We start from the raw sequence: 21,953 nt of genomic DNA, 5'->3' as shown, positions 1-21,953 counted from the left end.
AGAAGGAGAAGGAGAAGGAGGAGGAGAAGGAGAAGGAGAAGGAGAAGGAGAAGGAGAAGGAGAAGGAGAAGGAGAAGGAGAAGGAGAAGAATTCTAAACCATATACTCCCGGCTACACTGTAGGTCTTTACAGGTCTTAGGTAAGGATTGAATAATGAGAACCTGCTCGTGGGGTAGAAGAAAAATATTGTCTCAGTCACCTTACTTTCTCCCTTATCACCTACATACCTGGAAATTCAGACAAGAAAACTAAAGTAGTTAGATACACCGGTGATTCTGAGTAGATTAGGTTGTGACTTCCACCTATAAATGATGTGAGAGAAAAAAGTCTTTATGTTGCTTTGTGAGGCATTAACAATACCAAGCCCACTGTCTACACAAGAAGGTGTCACTCCTGATCTGGGCTTTGCCCTTGGTCATTAGAGTATCTGTGTCTATGGGGCTCCTGGCTTAAGATTAAAGAGAGAATATTAAACAAAGTAAAACCCTTGGTATAATTCCCACCTAAAGATACAATAAGGAAATAAATATGTGATTGAATTGGGTTGACTTAAAATAAAGATTCCTTCACAAAAACCTGTTTTAATTCTGCTTCCCACTTTACTATGCTACTGTCTACTCTTGGTTCTTGAACCTATTGGTCCCAGAGCATAGAACAATCCCACAGCTGTAAAACTCTCAGGATCTTTTCTCTCCCTGACCCATAACCTTCACCAGTCCATGCTATTAAATGACAGTCACATTAGTTGACCAGCAAGGGATCCAAAACCCAGCAAAATTTGAACATAAAAATTTCAAGCTTCCAAGATAAAAACAGAGTCATATTTATCCAGAGCCGCATTTACGAAATCTTTCAGGAAAGGAAGCAAAAGAGAGTTACAGCTATCAATCACTGGTGCTTGAGAATATCCATCAATAAGGTGGATTCCCTGCTAAATACACGAACCTTCCATGACAGGGGCAGTGGGGGCATGTATCTCAATGGAACGCTTGGAGAAAAACTATTGTTTCTCTGAATTCTTCCCTTCCTGAGTTCTCCACTCCTTGGGTACTTTACTAAAAGCCTCACAGGCCAATTTTAACACACATACCAGGACCCTCATGTGCTAACCACTGCTGGGAATCAGCTCTGCAAAAGCTGCAGCCTGTTCACTACACTGCTGAGCTAGAGTGGACCCTTGAGACACTATGTGCTGTGCAAAAGACCGTGTGGCACGCGTCTTAAGACAGTCCTACTTCTGAGGTAGCAGCAAGAAGGTGCATTTCAAGAAAAATCTGGAAAAAAAATGGAGATATTGGCTTGGATGTTTAAGGGTGCGTGGCAAATCAGAGGCTGGATCATGGCCACTGGCACTGAGGGAAGGAAAGAGAGGAAAAGAGAGGAAGAATGCAGATAGCTGGAGGGAACAAGACTGAAGAAGAGTTGGTTGCTTTCCTAAATACCTGTGATGAACCCAGAGTCCTGATTAAATGCTTGCCCAGCGTGAATGCTAGAGGGAGCAAAAGGTTAACTACTTCCCAGTTCTGGAGCTCAAAGAAATATCAAGTCAAATGCCTAGAGAGATGTTTAAAACTAAGCAACAGGTACCAAACAAGGTGGTAGGTGGCAGGAACTGAGTCAGACGTGATGAGGGCTTGAAAGAGAGCACATTCCACCTAAAAGCCTTACGCACATCCTCAAAACCCAGACCGCAGCTTAGACATCAATCACACTGTGGGACATGGGAGGAAGGAAGGGTCCTCAATTCAATCCACTCCCTCCTCACAGAAGCTGAGAGGGTTTGGGGGACGGACCCAGAGGGGAAGAACACAGGTTTCCTCACACAGGACAAGGCTTCTTTTGGGCCACGGACTTTTTATTGAGTTCAAGAGCTTCAGTTCTATAGTTCTTCCTCTAGCAATGTAGGAGAGATTGACTTACTGGGTTGCTGGATTATCTTGCAGTGACTGGTGTGCTTAAGGCTATATGGGACTTGGTCTAGTCTCTTCTGACACAGCTCCTTTTCATTCTCATCCAGCTCTGAATTGCTGCTGCTGCTGCTGCTGTCGTAGCTGCTGTCACTGCTGCCGTAATACTTCTGCTTCTTCGGGACCTCTGCACACTCTGGCATGCAGCACAGGGGCTGAAACAGGGGGACATGTTTGGTTAGAATCCCGCTGCCCATGGCGCACTGTTTTTAGGCCCCCCACCTCCACCTGCCCATGCTCCCTGCTTCTTAGTGAGGATGGAAAGGCCCTCTCTACTGCTTGCTACTCTTCGGCCGGTAGAGCGCGCCCTATCTGTGAGTCTGGCTTAGAGTCCTATAGCTCAGTCCTGATGAGGACAAGGCTGTTTCTACGTGACCGCAATAAACAATAGCGGGTTTCTGTAAATAAAAACAACTAAAAACAACAAAGTGAGGGGAATATATATGTTAATTATCTACTGTCTAAAATTGTTTCAGATGACTTGTGACTTTTCACAGAGAATCTCTAACTTCAACGCAGTCTGGCCATGGTGGGACTGTCACTGCTCTTTTATCATCAAGGTGATATATGAATCATGACATATGAAAATCACCGTGTGAAACTTTTTGGAAGAGGGACAGGATGCAGGAGAGTGACTCTGTATGGATCTGATGATCATAGTATTGTGCCCTGGTATTTCTCAGAGGACCAACCTGCTTCCATTCCTCTGACAGATGCTTCTAAAGACAACAGATTGAGGGGCAGGGAGAGAGATGAGATGGCCTAACTTCAGAAAGAGTTCACGTAATGCTCTGTAACTCAGTTGTTTTAAGGCTGCTTGTTACACACATCATTCAACTCCTGTTCCTGCCGAGACAGACTTCTGTAGTTGTATACTAGTGGCTTTGATGTTATTGTATGTCATAATGAATTCCTTGGATGTCATGGGAGTTTGTGGGACAAAACTTTCCCTCCAGTGTGACAGAATAAGATAAAAAAGGAAGGGGAGGGGCATTTCAAGAATCACCTAGAATACAGACCAAGCCAATGCAGGATAGTGTTAAAGCTACAGCTTGTGTGACGGATGAAATGCAAGATGGAGAAGGAGCCGAGTACACGAGGTACCAACTTGCCTTTAAGCATATGCTCCCCTTCTGGTGGTCTTATATTAACAGAAATGTTCAAATGGAAATTCATAAAAGCATTTGCCAGCAAGGCAGTCATCAAACATGCTGACGACCTAGACAAACATGAACTCCGGACCTGGACAAACATGAACTCCAGAGAAAAGATGTCTCTTCAGAGGTTTAGCATACCCGAAGGGCAGGGGCTTGGTGAACCCTCCTTCCAGCAGCACAAAGCTTCAAGCTTTCCCAAGGACCCCGAGTCCATAATTATTCGACCCTAGTAGGAAGCTATAGAGGAAGCAGGGCAGCTGAAGTGCTGGGTCATGCAAACACGTAGGTTTTTTTGACCAGCATACTGTTCAAGCAATAAGTAAAGAGGAGTCATGGCAACTGAAATTCCAGTCGTGCTCTAACTGTGGGTGGGATTTTGAAAGTGGCATGAAGTTATGACATGAATTATGCTACGTAATTTTATTTGCAGTTTCATTATGAAACAGGGCAGATATAAAAATGCATATGAGTATAGATAAAACAAATGTGTAAGCCGGGCGTGGTGGGGCACGGACCTTTAATCCCAGCACTCAGGAGACAGAGGCAGGTGGATTTCTGAGTTCGAGGCCAGCCTGGTCTACAAAGTGAATTCCAGGACAGCCAGGACTACACAGAGAAACCCTGTCTTGAAAAAAAACAAAACAAACAAACAAAAAACAAAAACAAAACAAAAAAAAACCAAATGTGTACTTACCAACTCTCTAATGCTTTACTGTTTTAGTAATTACTATTCCTTAAATTGTCAAATATTGTTTATTGTATATAGTGAAGTACTATAAACAGGATAGTATAGATACTACTATTTATCCTAAACAAAGTTGATTTAACAAAAACATTTCAAATTATTCAACTAATGAAGCCCTTGGTGACCACTGTTCACCATGAAGCACTGTCTCTCTGAAATGGGAGTTCTTTTTGGAAGTGTGGGTCCTTTTAGATACCCTGATAAAAACTTAAATAAGAATTATAAATACACTTCTACATTAATTATGCCAATCTCAGCTACTTTGTAAGGAACTGCCTAGTTCATCTCACTTCAACAAATACATGGTTAGCTTCTCCAGTTTACTTGGGATGAGAGAAGTTGAAAAATATAAAATGTGAGTTCTTCCCTGGAATCTGTCAGGATTTGATTTGGATGGCAAGTCTCCTATAAGGAAAATATAAGATGCCAAGGGCCTTTGCATATGCCTTTCTACCATTGATGCTGTGTCCCCAGGCTGTCTCAAGTTGGTTTTGGCATATGGTGATGACTGCTACACAAAGCTTAGGAACTCTATTGCTACAACCAGTTGGTGCAAGATACTTATAAGATAGGCAAAGCTTTAAAACTCCTCGACTGTTTCCCCCAGTGGAGCCATGACTCTTAAGGGCACTCACTTTCTCAGATAATCTAAACGTGTTTGTTTCACAGGAACGTTCAGCTTTCAGAACAATCTGTGACATCCAAGGTCTTCACACGGGTATCCCTTGCCAGGATTGCCTTGCATCATTTTTATTTCTTGCTCCTGAAGTGTGCCACAGACTTCCACACCTCCATCACACCCAATCAACACAGCATCACAACTCCATGGCTCTGCCTTGTATGTCCTTCCTAACCCATGCAGGCTCATTTTGCAAATCTGTTTCCACTAGAAATACCTCCAGTCCAGGAGGCTGTCTCCAGGCAACCCTCCTAATTTACTCACCACATACACCTTGCTTTGACATTTACCTATCCCCTCTTCAACTATCCAATGAGAGCATTTTGGACACATTCGACAATTTTGACCAATAGATTTGGGGATGTGAAACGTACTAGACATTCTTAGGTGCTACAGATGAAAGATAAAAAATGTACTCCCTACCTTAAAAGTACACACAACCTCACACAAATAATGACTCGTCACAACTGCTTTGAAACAGCATTACTCATGTGCAAGAGCGGGGATGAGGGGAAGTTTAAGTAGACTTAAACTTAAGTCTACATAGCGAAGCAAAGCAAGTTCTCACAAAGTAGCCATGAGGCAGGCTAGTTAGGGAGTCTCTAATCAGTCCAGCAATATTTCAGTGTTTTTCCTTCTTCTATGTTTTAGTGACCAGGTATTAAAGCATACCTGTATGTTTAATGTTTAATAAATTCTACCTGTATGCTTTAGTGAACAAGTGTTAAAGCATGCAACTCTAACAAATTGTGTGTGTGACTGGAAAGATGGCTCAACAATGCTGAAACACGTGTGAAGAAGTACACACTGAGAAGCGTGTCTGGGGGCCAGTGAGATAACTCAGTAGTTAAGAGCACTGACTGTTCTTCCAAGGATCCTGAGTTCGAATCCCAACAACCACATGGTGACTCACAACCATCTGTAATGACATCTGACGCTCTCTTCTGGTGTGTCTGAAAGCAGCTACAGTGTACTTACATATAATAAATAAAATCTTTTAAAAAAATGTGTCTATGATTTCTCAAATTCAACTTTGTGTTTCCCTGCTAGTCTAGTGAGGAATATCTCATACATTAAACAGAGGGAGCAACATCACAGATGCTAAGTTAAGCAGACACGTGCCTCTCTTCCGACTACACAACAGCGTCCTCATTCTGAAGAACTGGGCCTGGTTGTAAGAACACTCTGTCAGCAAAAGAAAGGTTCCCAAAGACACTGCAAAGATTGCTGATGGTAGCACTTATTACCACACCATTTGCAACGGCTGTGCTATGTAACCAACCCTAAATGCCAACAACAGAGCCATGGACAAGGAAATGTGTGCTTCACACACACAGTGAAAGTTTTCAGCCCCTAAGAAGCCAAATTTGTGTCATTTATAGGAAAATATGCAACTGGGATATTCGTGTTAAGTGAATTAAGACAGTCTCAGGTCAATATTGTACATTTTCTCTTGGTTGTGGTTACTTCATTTTATATAGATACATAAAATCATGGGCATAAACTTAATACAAAAATGAAAGTAAAAAAGTTTAGGAAGGCAGGGGAAGCTAATAGGAAAAAATGGGCAAGAAAGGGGAGAACAGAATTACACTCAACTGAGATGGAAATTTCTGGTTTCTTTGGGGACTCAGTTATGTCATGTGATGTTAGCCGAAGCAGACACAGGAGAGAGGACGTTTTTGCTGAAGCAGACAGGTGAAAGGACGAGTGATGATTAGAACGAGTGTACATATAACCCCACAGTGTGACGAAGCTCGTGCATTAGTTTGCCTTGATCTGCTTCGCTAGTCTTTGCTGAAGACTGTCTTGAATTGGTTTGCCTTGTACAGAGTGGCTGATCTTCGCTTTTCGTGACTTTGTAGAGTGTAACTTGCCAAAGAACTTCTCGTGAAATTCCAGGGCCTTCTTGCCACTTGGCGGAGCTTCTCCATTTCTTCCAGATGGAACTGCCACTGCTGGTTCGTGTTTGGTGTTTGCAGAGTGAATTGGACTGCCGCTGCTGATTCGTGTTTGGTGTTTTGATAGTGGGCTGGATTGCTGACAACGAAGAGTGGAATAGCCCCCAAAGAACTATTTCTAAGCATGTCCACAACCCCCGTTTCCTATTAACCTTTCTTCTCCCGTACCTCTGGTGGGTAATGTGCTAACAGGTAGGTTAAAGGACCCTTATTAAAGTAGGTTGTGAACACTCTAAGCCTACACTCAGCATGCAATGTGGACATTCACATTGTATGGAAACTAAATGAACAGACAGGAGGGTTCCCTATTAATAATGTACCTCTAGTGTCACAATCCGCCTTATCTATAATCCCAAATACTTCTTTGTTAGTTATCTAGGACTATAATGAAACTCTAACATTGAACTTAGAATAGGGGTAGTCCTCCTATGTCCAGCCTGTCTGAATCTCTAGGCATTCATTAGCACTTGGGGATGAACCAAAACTCTAAAGGAAGCTAATGAAACAAAGCTTGAGAGTGTGAGGTAATGCCATTTGCCTGGTTTTGCCTTCACTGAACACAAAGTTCCAAAAGTTCCCATGAAAATGCATCCTAACTGTTAAGGGAAATGGCTAAGCAGAGATCACTCGTGCTCCTGACATGGACTTGGGCACCATCTCACCTTCGGCCCTCGGACCCTGGCGGTTTTCCCCATCAGCTTTTCGTCATCGATTTCGCACTGTTCCAGAAGATCCAGAAGATCTTCCTCCTTCAAAAACGTGATGGAAATGGTGATCACTAAAAGTATAGAGACTTTTTACGAGGTCATTAATCTCTACAAGTTGGTGTGCGCTGGTTACTCTAGAACCTATGCAGTGGTGATTACTCAGACGAAAGAAAGAAACATTAAAGGCAAAGACTTCAAGAAACTTTACCAAAACCTGGGGGTAAACATAAATACGCAGCTGAAGTATGTGTGCAATCATCATAGGCAAGCATGTTCCTCCCAGCATACCATTGAAATCTCAGACTAGCCAATAATAAATAATAAATCATCTCGCTAAACACTAAGACATGAAAATCTCATGCTCGTCTTCCAGACTTCATCCCAATAATCATTCCTATACTGATTAGCACAATTTAATATTAAAACATGACGCAGAAAGTGAAAACTGGCCAGGAGTGTCATTTAGAAAGAATTTAATATTAGAAATTTGTTTAACGGGTACCACTTAATGAAGCTGTTTAGAAATACTAATTATTGCAAGAATATTCCTACAGCCTTATGAAATATTTTAATTCAATGTCAATTACTGGTAGAGAAAACCTCTAAGTATCCCAGTAGCCTTATCTTATGAGCCTCTGAATTTACTTTGAAATCAAAGGGAAAACTCTAAGACCATCCACCAACATTGGAAGTTGAGCAAACTTGCACAGCTGTACTGAGGGGTGTGATCAGTCACCTCGTTGTGTGATCCAGACCTCATTTCTGACAAAACTAAGCTCACATATTGTGATTTCTACTTCAAAGTCTCCTTAAAGTTTATAGAAGAAACCAGGAGTCACACCACAGCTCACACTAGAAATGCATTCCAATCTAGGAAAGACAGCTATAAAAATGCCAAAAAGCCTCTGGCTCTGGTCCACTGGATTATACAAACAGCATCGTTAGAAACTCAAAACTAAGTTCAAGGAGTCTGATTTTATTCAGAAGAAAAATCATAACAAATAATATTCTCATCCTAAAAACTCCAGATGAACTAAACAACCATATATTTTAAAAGAGAAAGCTACAGGTGAGTCAAGTGCAAAGGAGTTCAATTCTCCAGAAAGAGGCAGGTTCCTCCCCAGAGAGCAGAGAGGTGGAGTGGTCACTTTCAACTTTGGGATCCTCTATCAAATCTGGGCAAAGACAGCAGAGACAAAGCCATCACAGGTGAATTCTGCTGAGTTAAGACTGTCGCCTTGAGATAGTATCAGGATGATAGAGTAAGAGCCCCAGCTAGCTCGTCTATCAAGAGCAAGCACAAAAACAGAGACGTACAGCCAGCTCCCAGGTGTTTCCCAGGTGTGACAACACCATAACTGATTGCCTAGACACTTGAGTGAGGCCACCCTGACATTCTCTCCCCAGCTAAATGCAAACATCTCTGCCCTACACAATTCACTGCAAAGTAAGATCAGCCCAGGAAACCACTCAGCTGTTACCTGTCAGGGACACACAATAAGCAAATAAATGAAGAGATTTCTTATACTGCGATAGAGAACCAATAGACCCGCACAAGGAAAAAGAGGGAGGGAAGGCGGAAAGAGATGGGGAGAATGGACAGAGGAAGAGAAAGAAGAATGAGAGAGGAGGGAAGAGGAGAGAGGAGGAGGACACAGAGGAATATAGATGGGGAAATGAAACAGGTAAACAGCAGAGAGACGTGGGGGTGTGAGCTTTTGTGTAAGATTCCAAGACAGAGTCTTGCTCGGGAGCCCAGGCTGCTCTTCAACTCTTTAGGCCATCTAGGCAATCCTTCTGCCTCAGTCTCCCAATTGCTGGTAAGGCAAGCCTGTGATGCCACACTCAAATGAGGGACAGAATTGTAATTGTTCTTCTTTGCCAAGTCTATGTAGCATCAAGAAAAACTAGTGCAGTGTTAGCTATAATTAAAAGGAGAACATCACAAGCCACTGGATTACCTCAGTGGATTTCTCTATCCAGTTTCATACAGAAATCTATGTCAGGATGCATTTTATTATAATGAGATTACAACACCGTATCAGAATGATCAGCCTGAAGCTTGTTCTGCTATGAATCTTATTGAAGTCACTTGGTTAGCTCTGAAATGTGACCACCTCGTAAGAAGAAAAGCATCAAGAACACCATAATGCAAGGCTCAGCTGGCATCCACCGTGTGTGTGTGTGTGTGTGTGTGTGTGTGTGTGTGTGTGTGCAGAAGTATGTGTATATGTCTGTAAGTGCACTAGTATATATCTGTGTGTGTGCAGAAGTATGTGTATATATCTGTGTGCATGCTTGTACATGTGTGTATATATGCATGTGTGTATGTGCATGTGTGTATGTGCATGTATATGTGTGTGTGTGTTTTCCGAAGTCAGTGAAGGTTCTGTATCAACCACACTGCCTTATTCCCTTGAGACAGGGTCTCTCCCTGAACCTGAGCCGGACTGACAGATGACAATGCCCAGGGATCTTCCTGTCTATGCCCCATAAAGCACTGGGGATACAGAAGTATGAGTGCTACCCTATCTCAAAAAAACAAACAAAACAAAACAACAACAACAAAAAAGTATGAGTGGGTGTAGAGGATTTGGAATCAGGTCTCTATGCTTAGACATCAAGCACTTCTACCCACTGAGCCATATCCTCAGCCTAAGATGGGTCCTTTACTAAGGACACAGAGCCTGGCTCGCCCCTTCTCTCTCTACAGACCCTCATCCCCAGTCTAAGATAGTTCGTTACTAAGGACACAGAGCCTGGCTCGCCCCTTCTCTCTCTGAGGACTCTCATCCTCTCACCCGCATCTTTTTCAGAGGATTGTTCATTTCTCGCTGGAATGAAGCTGCTCTTCCTGAGAGGAAGGTCTGGAAGGCAACAGCCAGCAAACCTTCATACTTCTCAAGCAGTGCTTTATCTTCGGGAGGATAAATTCTCCTACGAAAAAGGGAAATCGGAGAAACTCATTTGCTTACAAGAATCTAACACAATTCAGTAGCTAAGATCACCCGTTTAGAGAACTGTTACCCCTCCCTGCTCTGGGCCAAGTGGGGGCTAGAAACAGACATGGATGAGTAAGGGGGGTCCCAAGTGTCCATGAGTAAGGGGGGTCCCAAGTGTCCATCTGGTATACCACTCATGTAGGCAAGTTCCACTGAAGGGTTTGAAGAATGGTGTTTGGACAAGTTGGTGAAATACTGAACTTTGAGAGAAAGTGTTCTGGGGACCTGGGATAATTATACAGAAGGTATGTATGTATCAATGTATGTATTACATACATTATCAGAGTCCATATACTCATGCATGTACTCATGGGGTGAGGAAATGAAGAGAGAGCGGAAGCAGAATGGTAAAAGCATCTTCACCTCTCCTCGCTGCCCTGGGGGTGTTGATGCCAGGAAGAAGGGCTACCAGAAAGGGTGAGATAATCTGAACCCCTCCCCGACCCTCTGCTAAACCCTCATGTGGCGATGTCAGGCCCGAGGAGGAAGCATCTTTCCAAGAATATTAAGGGGCCCCTTTTTGTCCTTTCCAGGGGTATTTTGTGAAGATTGCCCACACCCTCTCTCCCATCTCCACCCAGACCCTTCAAATACTTCCTTCTTTTGCCTCGTTGTTAAGGAAGTACAGCAGCCACCAGAAAGAGTACCAGAAGACATGGCTTTTGCTTTTCTTAAAATAGTACATAGTGACCAAGGACAGTCACAGAAAAGGTTGGTTCAAAACCTCCCTAGGCAGAGCAGAAGCTGGACCAGTCAGCAGGAGCTCCCTCCAGCCAAGAGCCATCTACCTGCAGACACCCGTTCATGTCCTGAAACATAGTGAGCGAGAAGCTGGTCCTCACGAAGGAAGCACAGCCCTTAAAATACGCTGAAAAAGGCTAGAATGAAGTACCACCTCTTCAGTCTCAGAAAAACAAAACAAAACAACAAGCCGACAGCAGTGCCTACCTGTAATTCCCCATGTGACGGTTTTCATGTTCTTCCTGCGAAACCTGCTTTCGCACTTGAAGGAGTCTCTCTTTCTAAAAAGGAACAGATTTTTATGTAGATCATGCTAGGTCATGCCGTTGAAACTGTAAGTAGCTGTTAAAATGTTCACACCAGGCTGGGGTGTGGCTCGGTGACAGAGCGCTTGCCTAGTATGGGTTCACTATGCACCACAGCACAAGTCAGAATCAAAACAAGCCAAGACACCAAGCCCAGCGCCCATACCAACTCTTCTTTCCGCCTCTCCAGCTGGTGCCTCTGCTGTTCCCAGTCGGAGGAGCCTGGCGAAAGCCTTCTTGCTGGGTTTTGACCGTACAGCCTCCTCTGAGCCTCGGCTTTTTGTTTGGCTAAGTTTTTCCTTTTATCGCTGGTCCTGAAATGTAAAACACAAGACCGTAACTCTCACTTCAGAAAACTTCTGATGGCATCCCTCTGAGAAGGAAGTGCAGACGAGGGAACACGCTGGACCGGGAATAAAGTTGTTAAGTTTATATCTTCACATACATTCTGTCCATCTAACCATCAGAAAAGGGACTCTGTAAGGAAGTGTAATGCTATTCCTGGTTGTCAACTTGACTATATCTGGAATGAACTACCATCCAGAATTGGAAGGCTCATCTGTGATCCAGATCTTGAGGCTGGGAGATACAAGTTTCTAACCTGGATCTTGGCATGGAGATCTTGAGGCATAGTGGCTACGAATCCCAGGAGTCTAAGGCAAGGGGATTTCTGAATTCAAGGACATTTGGAAAAAAGCAAGTCCTAGATCCAGGCATGGTGGCACACACCTTTAATCTGGGCCACACCTTCTGCTGGAGACTTACATAAGAACACTGGAAGAAGGAAGATTCACTGTTCTTCTCCTGCTTGCCTTGTGGGACTGAACAGGGACTGGACTCCTTGGACTTCCAATCACAGCCGCTGCTGACCATTGTTAGGGAGCTGGACTACAGACTGTAAGTCATCACAACCAATTCCATCACTCTACACAGACTAACCATAAGTTCTGTAACTCTAGAGAACCCCGACTAATACAGGAAGGTAGTGCTTTAGAAAATAACAAGAGATGGAAATCCTATATGTCTTGAAGATTCCAAGGCCCCTGGTTTCACAGTTCATCCTGTGAAATGCAACATCTACAGCCATTGGTGAATTAAATGCTGACTTTGTCTCCCTCTCTTCAACTTAAGCAACACTCATGTGTTTTGTTTTCCCTTCGAGGCTTAATCTAGGCAAATGTATACGTGATCACCAGCAGTGGGGAGAAGGAAATGACACAAGATAAATATGACTGAAGGAAAAAAACTGAGCTCTGCTCATACTTAAGTTAAATATGAGACATTATCCATTTGTTCATTCACTTCCTTGTTGATTTAGTACATGTTTGTAACCACAGGCTAGGCAAAAAAAAGAAAAAAGAAAAGAAAAAAGAAAAGAAAAATGCAGCATTCACCGTCAGCAGCATTCACCATCAGTAGACAATGATAAATGCAGGATCTGGGCTCCAGAAGGGACCCGAGCCAACAGAACCCATCTCAATCTGTCTGTCACTTCATACGTACACGGTTGGTGGACTCATTCATTCACAAGAATGAGTGAAGGTGACACAGAGGAAAGAGAAATGAGATACAACAGGGGGTGGGAAGCAGTGAACAGGAGGTGAGAGGGCGGAACGTGAAAAGCCAAACTCAATGAGCCTGGCCAAGTGCCAGAGAGGCACAAGGGACCTGTGCCCGGGGCAGCAGACAAGTGCCAGAGAAGCACGGAGGACCAACACTGGAGCAGCAGACAAATGCCAGAGAGGCACTGAGTACCGACTCCGGAGCGGGAGAGTATTAAACACTCAGACCTATAGCCCATGAACTAGTCCTAAGTGAAAAAACGAACATTTTATTTAACCTAATCTAATTCACAAATATTTCAGACCTTGGGCTCATGAGGCTGTGGCTGTCCTCTCTGGATTCAGTCTTTATGACTGTGGCAGAAGACTCCCAGAGGATGAAAACCTTTGTGGGAGAACTTGAGCGTAACACAGCTCAGTCTTCTCTGATTGCAGGAGGAAGGAGTTTCTCATTTGTTCTCATTTGTTCCACACATGGGGCCTGAGCAGGGCTCATGTAACACTGTTCTCTCTGAAGATCACAAACCTCGTGCTTCAAAATAGGGTGTGAATCTGGACTCACACGGGTGAGTTCCTAAGCCCTCTGCCTGAGCTTCTACATCGACAGCCATTGGGGTAGAGCTGCCTGAGCTACGGGCTCTTCTGAATTTCCTTAAGATGAAAACACACAGGCTGAAGAGTGGACTTGGAGATAGAGACAGAGGCATGCCATAGGGAGACGACTGTAGCAAGATCTGAGAAAGCTCTAACTGCGAGGAGAATGCATCAAATTAGAAGTTAACCAGGCCCAGGAGAGACAGCACAGAGCAGAGCAGAAAGGAAGAAACGATGTGACAAGCCCTGCTCAATGCAGACTCTGAAAGGGAGGGGAAGATTAACTCAAGTCAAAATAATGATTGTAATAGTGGAGGATGCTCTGTGTTACAGACGACAAGAAAAGGCATCCACCTTGAGTAGGGAGCAGACAAACCATGAGCAAGACCGGGCAGGAGATGATGATGTGAGAACCATCAGCCGAGCACGGCTTGGGGAAAATAGGGGAGTACTAAGATACAGGAACTATATATATAGTTGTTGCGTTACAGGGCTAGTGAAGCTTAGCCCTGGTATTTAACAAGACCACATTTGGGGTTCCTAAGAAGAAAGACAAATACTTAAAGAGATAAAAGCTCCTTCTGGTAGTTAAGTAGTTAGAAAACAGAGCACTCTGGAGTCTGCCTGTATGAAAATTAAGTCTGTAATACTGAGTACAAGGCAAGGAGTCCCTGTTGTTCCTGATTTAAGTCACTATGATGTGCTCAGCACAAAACCAGCTCAGACACACGTGCTGTGTACTGTGGTGCCCTCCAAGAAAGAGGGAAGACAGGTGTGCAGCATGCGTGTGCTCTAAGTATTAAAACCCGTGTTGCGTCCTGTGGAGAACATGAAGGTATGCATGGAAGAACCTCTATGCTCATAGCTTTAGAAATGTCTTGCCCCTTAGATGATCTGACCTCAGAAATGACCAAGAATATCCACAGATAATTTCTGGATCAGTATCGTCATTTGTAAATCTAAAGATACCCCAGGGACACCCATGAGTTGAGCATGTGGCACTGTTACAATCGAAAACTTCACGTAGAAAGTATCACTGACACAGTCTAAAATCATGGACTGGGTAAAATGCAGGCACATGCACCTTCTGCCCAGCGACAGAAGCCGTGTGCGGATGTCCAGCCAGACTTCACCTCATTGTCTCGTCGTGCTTTCCCAGATAAAGCCAGGTCTCAATAGCAACTGCTAACTGCTAGCAAATACTTTAAGTAAAAGGATGCCTTAATGCATCCCATAACCCTTCGAGAGGTCTTGAGTGATGATAAAACTAAACTAGATGTAAAATCACTGGTCCATCATCAGGGCCCTGGAGTCAGGTGCCGTGAGCTGTGTTTCTCAAGGCAAAAGTCGAGCACAGAGCAGCTAGGTTAAAGAGCTTTTTCTCTCTCTCTTTTCTTTTTCCCTTGATGACACACACAGGTTTGCTGTATGTATCCAAAGCTGTCTTCAAACGCACAATCCTCCTGCCTCCCCTAATAAATCCCTTTCAGAATGTGTCAAAGCCTTTCCTGTGTGACAGCATAGCAAATACCTGACTCCATGGCCCTGTGCCCTCCAGGTGGCTCGTCCCTGCCCCCCCCCCTGCATGTCTCCCCTCAGATCTTTCTTCCCACTCTGTGTGCCATCTCACCAAGCAATGACATCTTTTCTTTTTGTATGGAAGCCAGACAGAGAGGAAAGACCCATGAAGGTAGGAATCCATGATTAAGGTTTCCCAAGTGGCTCTGGTGCCTAACTTTTCTTCAAGGAGAAGGAAGGTAAGTCAGAGGGTCTCTCCTACCACACCAACACCAAGCCAACCTTGTACTTCACGGTAAAGTCTGTGACTTAATGCAGTTACCGAGGTGCACAGGACTGTGTGGGGCAGCAAAGGCAGTGGGCACAGGGAAATGAAAAGGTGTTTTAAAACAACGTGGGTTTGCAGGATAGCATGAAGAAAGCCGAAATGAAAAATACAAAATATAAGAGATTCACAATGCAAAGCCAGTTTCTCACGTGAGTGACTTCTCTGTACCAAAGGTGGTGAGCCCCAGCCAGTGGGGCAAAGGCTCACCTGATGCATATGGCACCCAGTGAATGTGGAGAAGGCTTGCCTTGTGTTGGAGGGACCCCAGAGAGTTGGATAAAGCTCACCTAATGTTTAGGGGTACCACAGCAAGCAGGGAAGAGGATCATCTGGTGTTTGAGGGAGTTCAGCAAGCAGAGGAAAGGCCCACCCAATGTTTGGGGTACTCTAGCAAGCAGGGGAAAGTTTCACCTAATGTTTGGGGGACCCCAGAGAGTGGGAAGATGTCTCACCTGATGTTCAGCAGTTTCAGCGCATTTAGCAGAACCCCCCTTTTAACATCATAATCGATTTTCTGATCAGTTCCAAAGCTTGGGGCTCGATTAATCTGAAATTTACAGAGAAAGCAATAAGTTCGGTTGAATGGTGGAGATCAACTCATAATCCAGTTGTTTCTTAAATGTATGTGGGACTTCCAGTAATAAATCTCTGAGCTCTATATGGAAGATGCTCTGGACCTCACCACCATACCTGTTCTTCCATTACTCTATGGAAAAGAACTACAGAAAACCATCAGCAAACATCTACTTTTCCACCCACAGGCTTAGTCTTAATTGCCAACATTACCTGACCACTCTCTTCAACCACTGACCCATCCCATCAAACCTTAGGAAAGTTAACTGCAACTTACCTTGTAAGTTGGGAAGACCCATAATAGAGATATTACCAACAGAGTAAGCTACACATGTGTATGCTTAGGATGCAGGAAGCACCAGTTCCCTCTGTTCACCACCCAAGATGCTTCCTAAAATATAAATTTGGTTTCTCTCTACCTAGCTCAATAGTGGTTCACTACCCTTCATTTCTGCAAGGATCGAGTCAATCCCTCGGAAAACATTCCTAACAACACACTGGACACAATTTTCCATCCTGAAAATGTTCTTGGTGCTTGGAACTTTCTTAAGTTTGCTGATCACTGCCCAGATTCTACACAGCTAGACAGTCTCCTCCTCAGACACGCTCTCCACTTTACTCCACACGGTGGCGCCAGAAGGTCTTGAACGCTGCAGGTGAGACCCACAGCACTGTGAGTTGGCAGCAAAAGAAAGACAAGCTCTCAAACTGCACACTTAAGACTCTGGACGTGCAAAATACTCACTATTCAAAGGCAGCGATGCTGCAGGGTTTTGTTACTAATGATTCTGAGCTGAGTAAGGTATAGACAGTGAAGGATAAGGAATAAAAATATGTTTATTAGGAGGTTTAAAAAAAGCATGCAGAATCCAGCGGTTCAGTAAGCTGTAACTTAGCAAGCTAACTCAAAGCTCCTATGGGCAAATGCTTTTTACAAAGGTTACATCGTACGTCGCATTTTATAAAGCTCTTATTCCCAGAAATCCTTTCATTTCTTCCTTTGTGAAACATAAGAGTGCCTTCGTTCTTCCAGCCATCAAGGATAAATTACCAGGACAGGAGCAGAGGAAAAGACAGTAATAGGCAGGGAGTGAGTCCCGGGGTCAATGTGTTCAAACTCGGGAACAAAAATCCAGCCCTTCCTAAGACACAGTCAAGGACTCTTCCATTCAGGAATGACAGACGCAGAGGAGCCGACATGACTCGGACAGGTCTCATTACTAGGACCCGGGCTGGACTAAAATTCCGGCTAGCAGAAAAATGAATGTCCTTGAGCATGCAACACAGGCTATTTGCCCAGAATATACGAATATACTTTCCTCTCTCTCGCCCTCACTCCAATTCAAAATGTGTACTTTCCTTCAAAATACATTTTTGAATCACAATCTCACATAGCACTCATTCAGGTTGCTTACAAAAACCTTGAGATTATGATGCAATTTCTTACGTCAAACAGCTACCCTAAGAGAGGGACACCCCTCTGGAAGGAAAGGCCATGGTTGATTCTAGCTTCTGTGGCAGTAGGTTCCTTAAAATATAACTCCTACTGGAAACACAGTTCAAATATGTGCTGCTTCCATGACAGATGTCTACAAACAGTATGGAGTAGCCCCAAGAAGGCAGGCTCCTTCTGTGATGCCAGATCGGGGGTCCCAGAGAAAACATCTGGATGGTGGTCAGCTGGACAAAGAAAGATTCTAAGGTGCCATAAGAGAGGACGTATGCCCCCTGCAGTGCTAAGTACTGGGTACTGAAGAGTGAATCAATTGAAGCCTCTCTATCCATGGAGTGCTTAAAGACACAGTAAAGATGGGGTCCAGAGACAGTGACCACCCAGAGGAGATACAAGATCCAATGTCTAAGCAGCCAATAACTCAGTGTAGGCAAGCCCATTCTACAGTAAAGTGGAGACGTGATAGAAAATTGTATCAGTTCAGCCTTGGGAATGTTCTAGCCCCGGAATTTTCATTCACTCCCTCCCACATACTCCAATCAGGCCTCATTCCAGCCAGCGAGCTGGGGACACCTGTGCCAAGTACACATATGAAAGACGGGTTTTAAACACATAAGGACTGTGACGGCTTGATTTATTTTGACCCTTCTTAGAGAACGCCTTACCTCCAGAAGCCATGGCTTGAGCTTTCTATCCAGCAAGATGTCGAACCCCAGGACTTCGAAGCAGACGCTTTCGCTCCCGGGGGGCTGACCAGGTCTGCACATCCGGTACGCATGCAGGACGTGAGGTTCTGCTACAATCAGGGTCTTTACCACCAACTCCTATTGAGATTGTGATGAAAGGCATGGACATGCTTTGTTTGGATGTAGTTTCATTTTTAAAATGACCCAGGGAAAACTAGCATCCTTGGTGGCTTCATGGCGCTCTCTGGCACCACCGCCCCCTCCCAAACTGCTCTGCCCTCATTCCCCAACCCCAGCTCTTCTCTTTGCCCACCTAGCTCTCTGCCACACTCTCTGAGTCTCTCTAGTAGGGGCACTTCTTCCCACTGAGGCTCTGTGCTGTCCCATCTTCCTGGAGCATCTTCCCTTAGATTCCCATGTCATCCCAGACAGGACCTCCACAACCAGCCTTGAAGAGTAGCCACGCTTGAAAACACATCCTACCACCTAGGGCATGCAATCAATGGATGCTTTTCTATCTGTTTGAACAAGACACTTGTACTTTTTTTTTTAAACCATCCCAGTGTCTATAATAGGCCCTGGCATTGGAGATGCTTAAAAGCATTTATAAACAAATAAGAAGAAAAAGGAGCATAAGCTAGTTCCATACAAATGGAGAATTACAAGGAAGAAAAATTTGAGGGAGGGTGCGATATTCCCCAAATAGCCTTTATTCATGGCACTGGCTTGTACTCCATAAAGGTTTCCCTGAGAACGGAATACATCCCAGTGATCAGTTCCCAGAAGCCACACAGCAGCTCACAACCATCTAACTCCAGTTTCAGGGGATCCAATGCCCTCTTTTATCCTCCACAGGCACCTGCCACATACTGTACACACACACACACACACACACACACACACACATTCAGGCAAAATACTCATACATATAAAATAAAAACAAGTATTTTTTCCAAGAGGAACCACACCATGGACTATGGGAAAGCCAGTGACTTTTCTGGCTTCTGCTTACATTGGCTTCTTAACTCCTGCTGTCTGAGAACGACAGTAAAGACCTTGACTCTCTGGGTCAGACATCATGGTATGCACCTGACTCTTCTGCTTATCTGGGCAGTGCAAGCATGCTGCTTTCAACTCTGTGTCTCATTTTCCCAAATGTAAACCACCAGAGGACTGGGTGAGAGGCCAGACGCAAAGACCAGCACAGTGCAAAGCAAGCCTTCGCTAACTGCAAGCTCCATCTCGTGGCTCGTGTCAAATATCCACCTTCAGGTGGAAGCAGTTTCACAGGGAAGGGGGAGAAGGGCATTAACTGTGGTGCTGTCACCCAGAGTCATCAACCAGTTCAATGTTCAATGACTGTATATACACTGCGGTTTAATAGTTGTAATAATGTATGTGAAATATTTTTAAAATATTCTCATCTGATTATCCATAACCACTGTGTGCATTCTAACTAGCAAGATTTCCCAGTTTGTAGAGATCATGAAATGTGTCAGAGATTGTAAGACTTACATTAGTATTTCAGGCTCCCATCTAAAAATTATACCTTGGGATTTAACAGAAGTTAATTTCCATACCCTAACAAGTCTTGCTTGAGCACTATCATAGTTTGGTGGGGAAAGTATGACTAAAGCCATCTAAAGAGGAGATCGTGACCACTGTTTCTGAGCGGTTCTTCACTCTTACATCCCTCACTAGGGCAGCCCATTAGGTTATATGTTTTCATGAGAAATCTCACAAAGACCCAAACTCATATGGTAAAGAAGAAGAATGCCAGATGAGAGCCTGGAGTATTTTCAGAATTAATGATGGGTAGGTGGGTGGGTGGGTGGGTGGGTGGGTGAGTGGGTGAATGGATGGATGGATGGATGGAATGAGTGGGTTGACAGATGGATTGAATGAGTGGGTTGATAGATAAATGGATGATTGGATAGGTATGTGAGTAGATGGGTGGATGAAATGATAAACAAGCAAATTTTCATCCTCAAAACATTCCACACTTATTTTAAAATAAACTTCTTCCTGTTCTATTTCAGATATCACATTCCTTCTCCTTTCCATTATTCCTACAAACAGAGAGACCCTTGATCCTCCTCTGTACTATGGGCAGTCACTTTACCCCCGTGTTTACCTTCCTGCCCCTCTTTCACCATGTGTCACTTTAAGCTATCCTTTTACCTCAATTTCTCATAGAAGCTTCCAAGTATCCTTGATGCCTCTCCTTAATGTTTGCTTTAATCAGTTCAACACCTGTTTTGAGTAGCATCTTCCAGATGCATATTTTCCAGATGCATATGATGTTCGATCATATTAATCTTATTATTCTCCTGTGTTTCAAAACTGAATGAAGTCAAGACAGCTCAATAGATAAAGGCCCTTGCCACCAAACCTGATAACTCTAGTTTGACCCTCAAACGTCTTCAAAGGGAAAATCAACTCTCTCACAATGTCCTCTGATCACATACATGGTATAGCACACGCATGCACACACACATATCCCAACACACACACACAGGGAACATGTTGGAAAAAAAAGCCAGACTGGTTTCAAATCCTCGTCAAATTATGCCTTACTGTTCAGATGCAAATGTTGGTCCACATGCCACTTCAGTAGGAAGCTCACAGAGGCCTACCGCAGCCCCATGTGACACCCTGTGCATCTTTCCTCACCTCATGACTCTACGCCTGAATGTGCTTTTGTCTATTAATATACCTTTCCCTAGATATAAGGTTCTTACTTTGCAAGACATGTCACAAGGTCAGCATATACATATATATATACATATACATATATATACATACACACACACACTCATATATAAATCTCTTCTGCTCAGCCACAGGCACTATATACTCTTTAAAAAAAGTTTGTTGGGTATTTGAATTTAATTCTAGTGAAATACATTTACAGTTACAGAATACAATAATCTTACTGAAATATCACTCCAGAACTTAGTGACATCATGCTGATTGGCCTGTAGGAATTCCGTGAACCACTTGATGGAACGCTTGCTGCCTTTGTCTTCAGTTTCATTGCGCTCAAACCGTTCGTTGTGTTTGTTCACCGAGTAGTTGGTCAGATGCATGTATAACTGGGTCTGTAAGGAGGAAGAACAAAGTGTTACCACTTAAGAGAGCCGCAACCATGTGGTGTCACCAGAAAGAGAACCGCGATGACTTGATAAAAACTTAAACGTTCTTAACCTCAGAGATAGCCAGCATCGATGGATAAAGCTTTTTCTAGAAGTCATGGGCTGATCAAAGAAAGCCCTGGTGCTGAGGGTGAGCTGCAGAGTGTTGACCAATGAGGGCCCAGTGACCCCCAAAACAATACAGGCAATCACTACTACCATGAGTCCCCATCAATACTAGACATTACTGTGGAAGACACTGCATGCTCTGCTCAAAAGAAATGAAGTAATCAATCCAGAACTGAGCTAAAACCTTCCTCCCTGCTGGGTCATTTGCAGAGTATAGAAGGCGCTGTGAGTGCTGTGGGGTTAGAAGCATTGTCAGCACTCAGCAGATGACTGGAAGGCATGTGCCTACTGCTGCTATAGGGACAAGTAGTAACGGGATAACCATCCACATCCTGTTTGGACTCATGGACCATTATGCAGCAAGGAATCCATGTCTGGTACTGTAAACTTGGTCAAACTGCCTTCAAAACAAGGATGTTTGTGCCCAAACATTAGTGGTGTTGCTAGTTTTTATGAGAGAGGCCACTTTACGCAGTAGGCTTGCTAATGACGGAGACTCCTAACTGGTTTAGGTGATAAGTGTATGTGACAGCTGAGTGTTCCCCCACCTCCAAGGCTTAGTGGACATCACAGGAAAGGAGGAAAGGAAGAACATAAGAGCTGGAGAAGGGACAGAATGTTGTAGAATGTTGTATTCTAGATAGACATGGCGACTGCGCCCATGAATTCACAAAAGCCGTAACTACTTGTACTAGACATGCAGAGGGCTAG

General features: G+C 43.9%; 1 protein-coding gene across 1 annotated transcript in view; it reads right to left on the bottom strand.

Annotated features, from left to right (window-relative positions):
* The window catches only part of Ttll7 (tubulin tyrosine ligase like 7), a 114,675-nt gene that overhangs the window by 39,047 nt on the left and 53,675 nt on the right, over positions 1-21,953 (bottom strand). The window contains exons 8-15 of the mRNA XM_021195961.2: positions 20,916-21,080; positions 17,959-18,117; positions 15,720-15,814; positions 11,432-11,579; positions 11,168-11,241; positions 10,019-10,154; positions 7,173-7,259; positions 1,922-2,123 (exon numbers count right to left, since the gene is read on the bottom strand). Of these exons, the coding sequence (XP_021051620.2) occupies positions 1,922-2,123; positions 7,173-7,259; positions 10,019-10,154; positions 11,168-11,241; positions 11,432-11,579; positions 15,720-15,814; positions 17,959-18,117; positions 20,916-21,080 (1,066 nt within the window). The remainder of the gene's footprint in view (positions 1-1,921; positions 2,124-7,172; positions 7,260-10,018; positions 10,155-11,167; positions 11,242-11,431; positions 11,580-15,719; positions 15,815-17,958; positions 18,118-20,915; positions 21,081-21,953) is intronic.

Source organism: Mus pahari, chromosome 4 (genome assembly GCF_900095145.1).
Source record: "Mus pahari chromosome 4, PAHARI_EIJ_v1.1, whole genome shotgun sequence".
Classification (NCBI taxonomy): domain Eukaryota; kingdom Metazoa; phylum Chordata; class Mammalia; order Rodentia; family Muridae; genus Mus; species Mus pahari.
The sequence above is the reverse complement of the archived record's forward strand: the minus strand, read 5'-3'. Positions and strand labels throughout refer to the sequence as shown.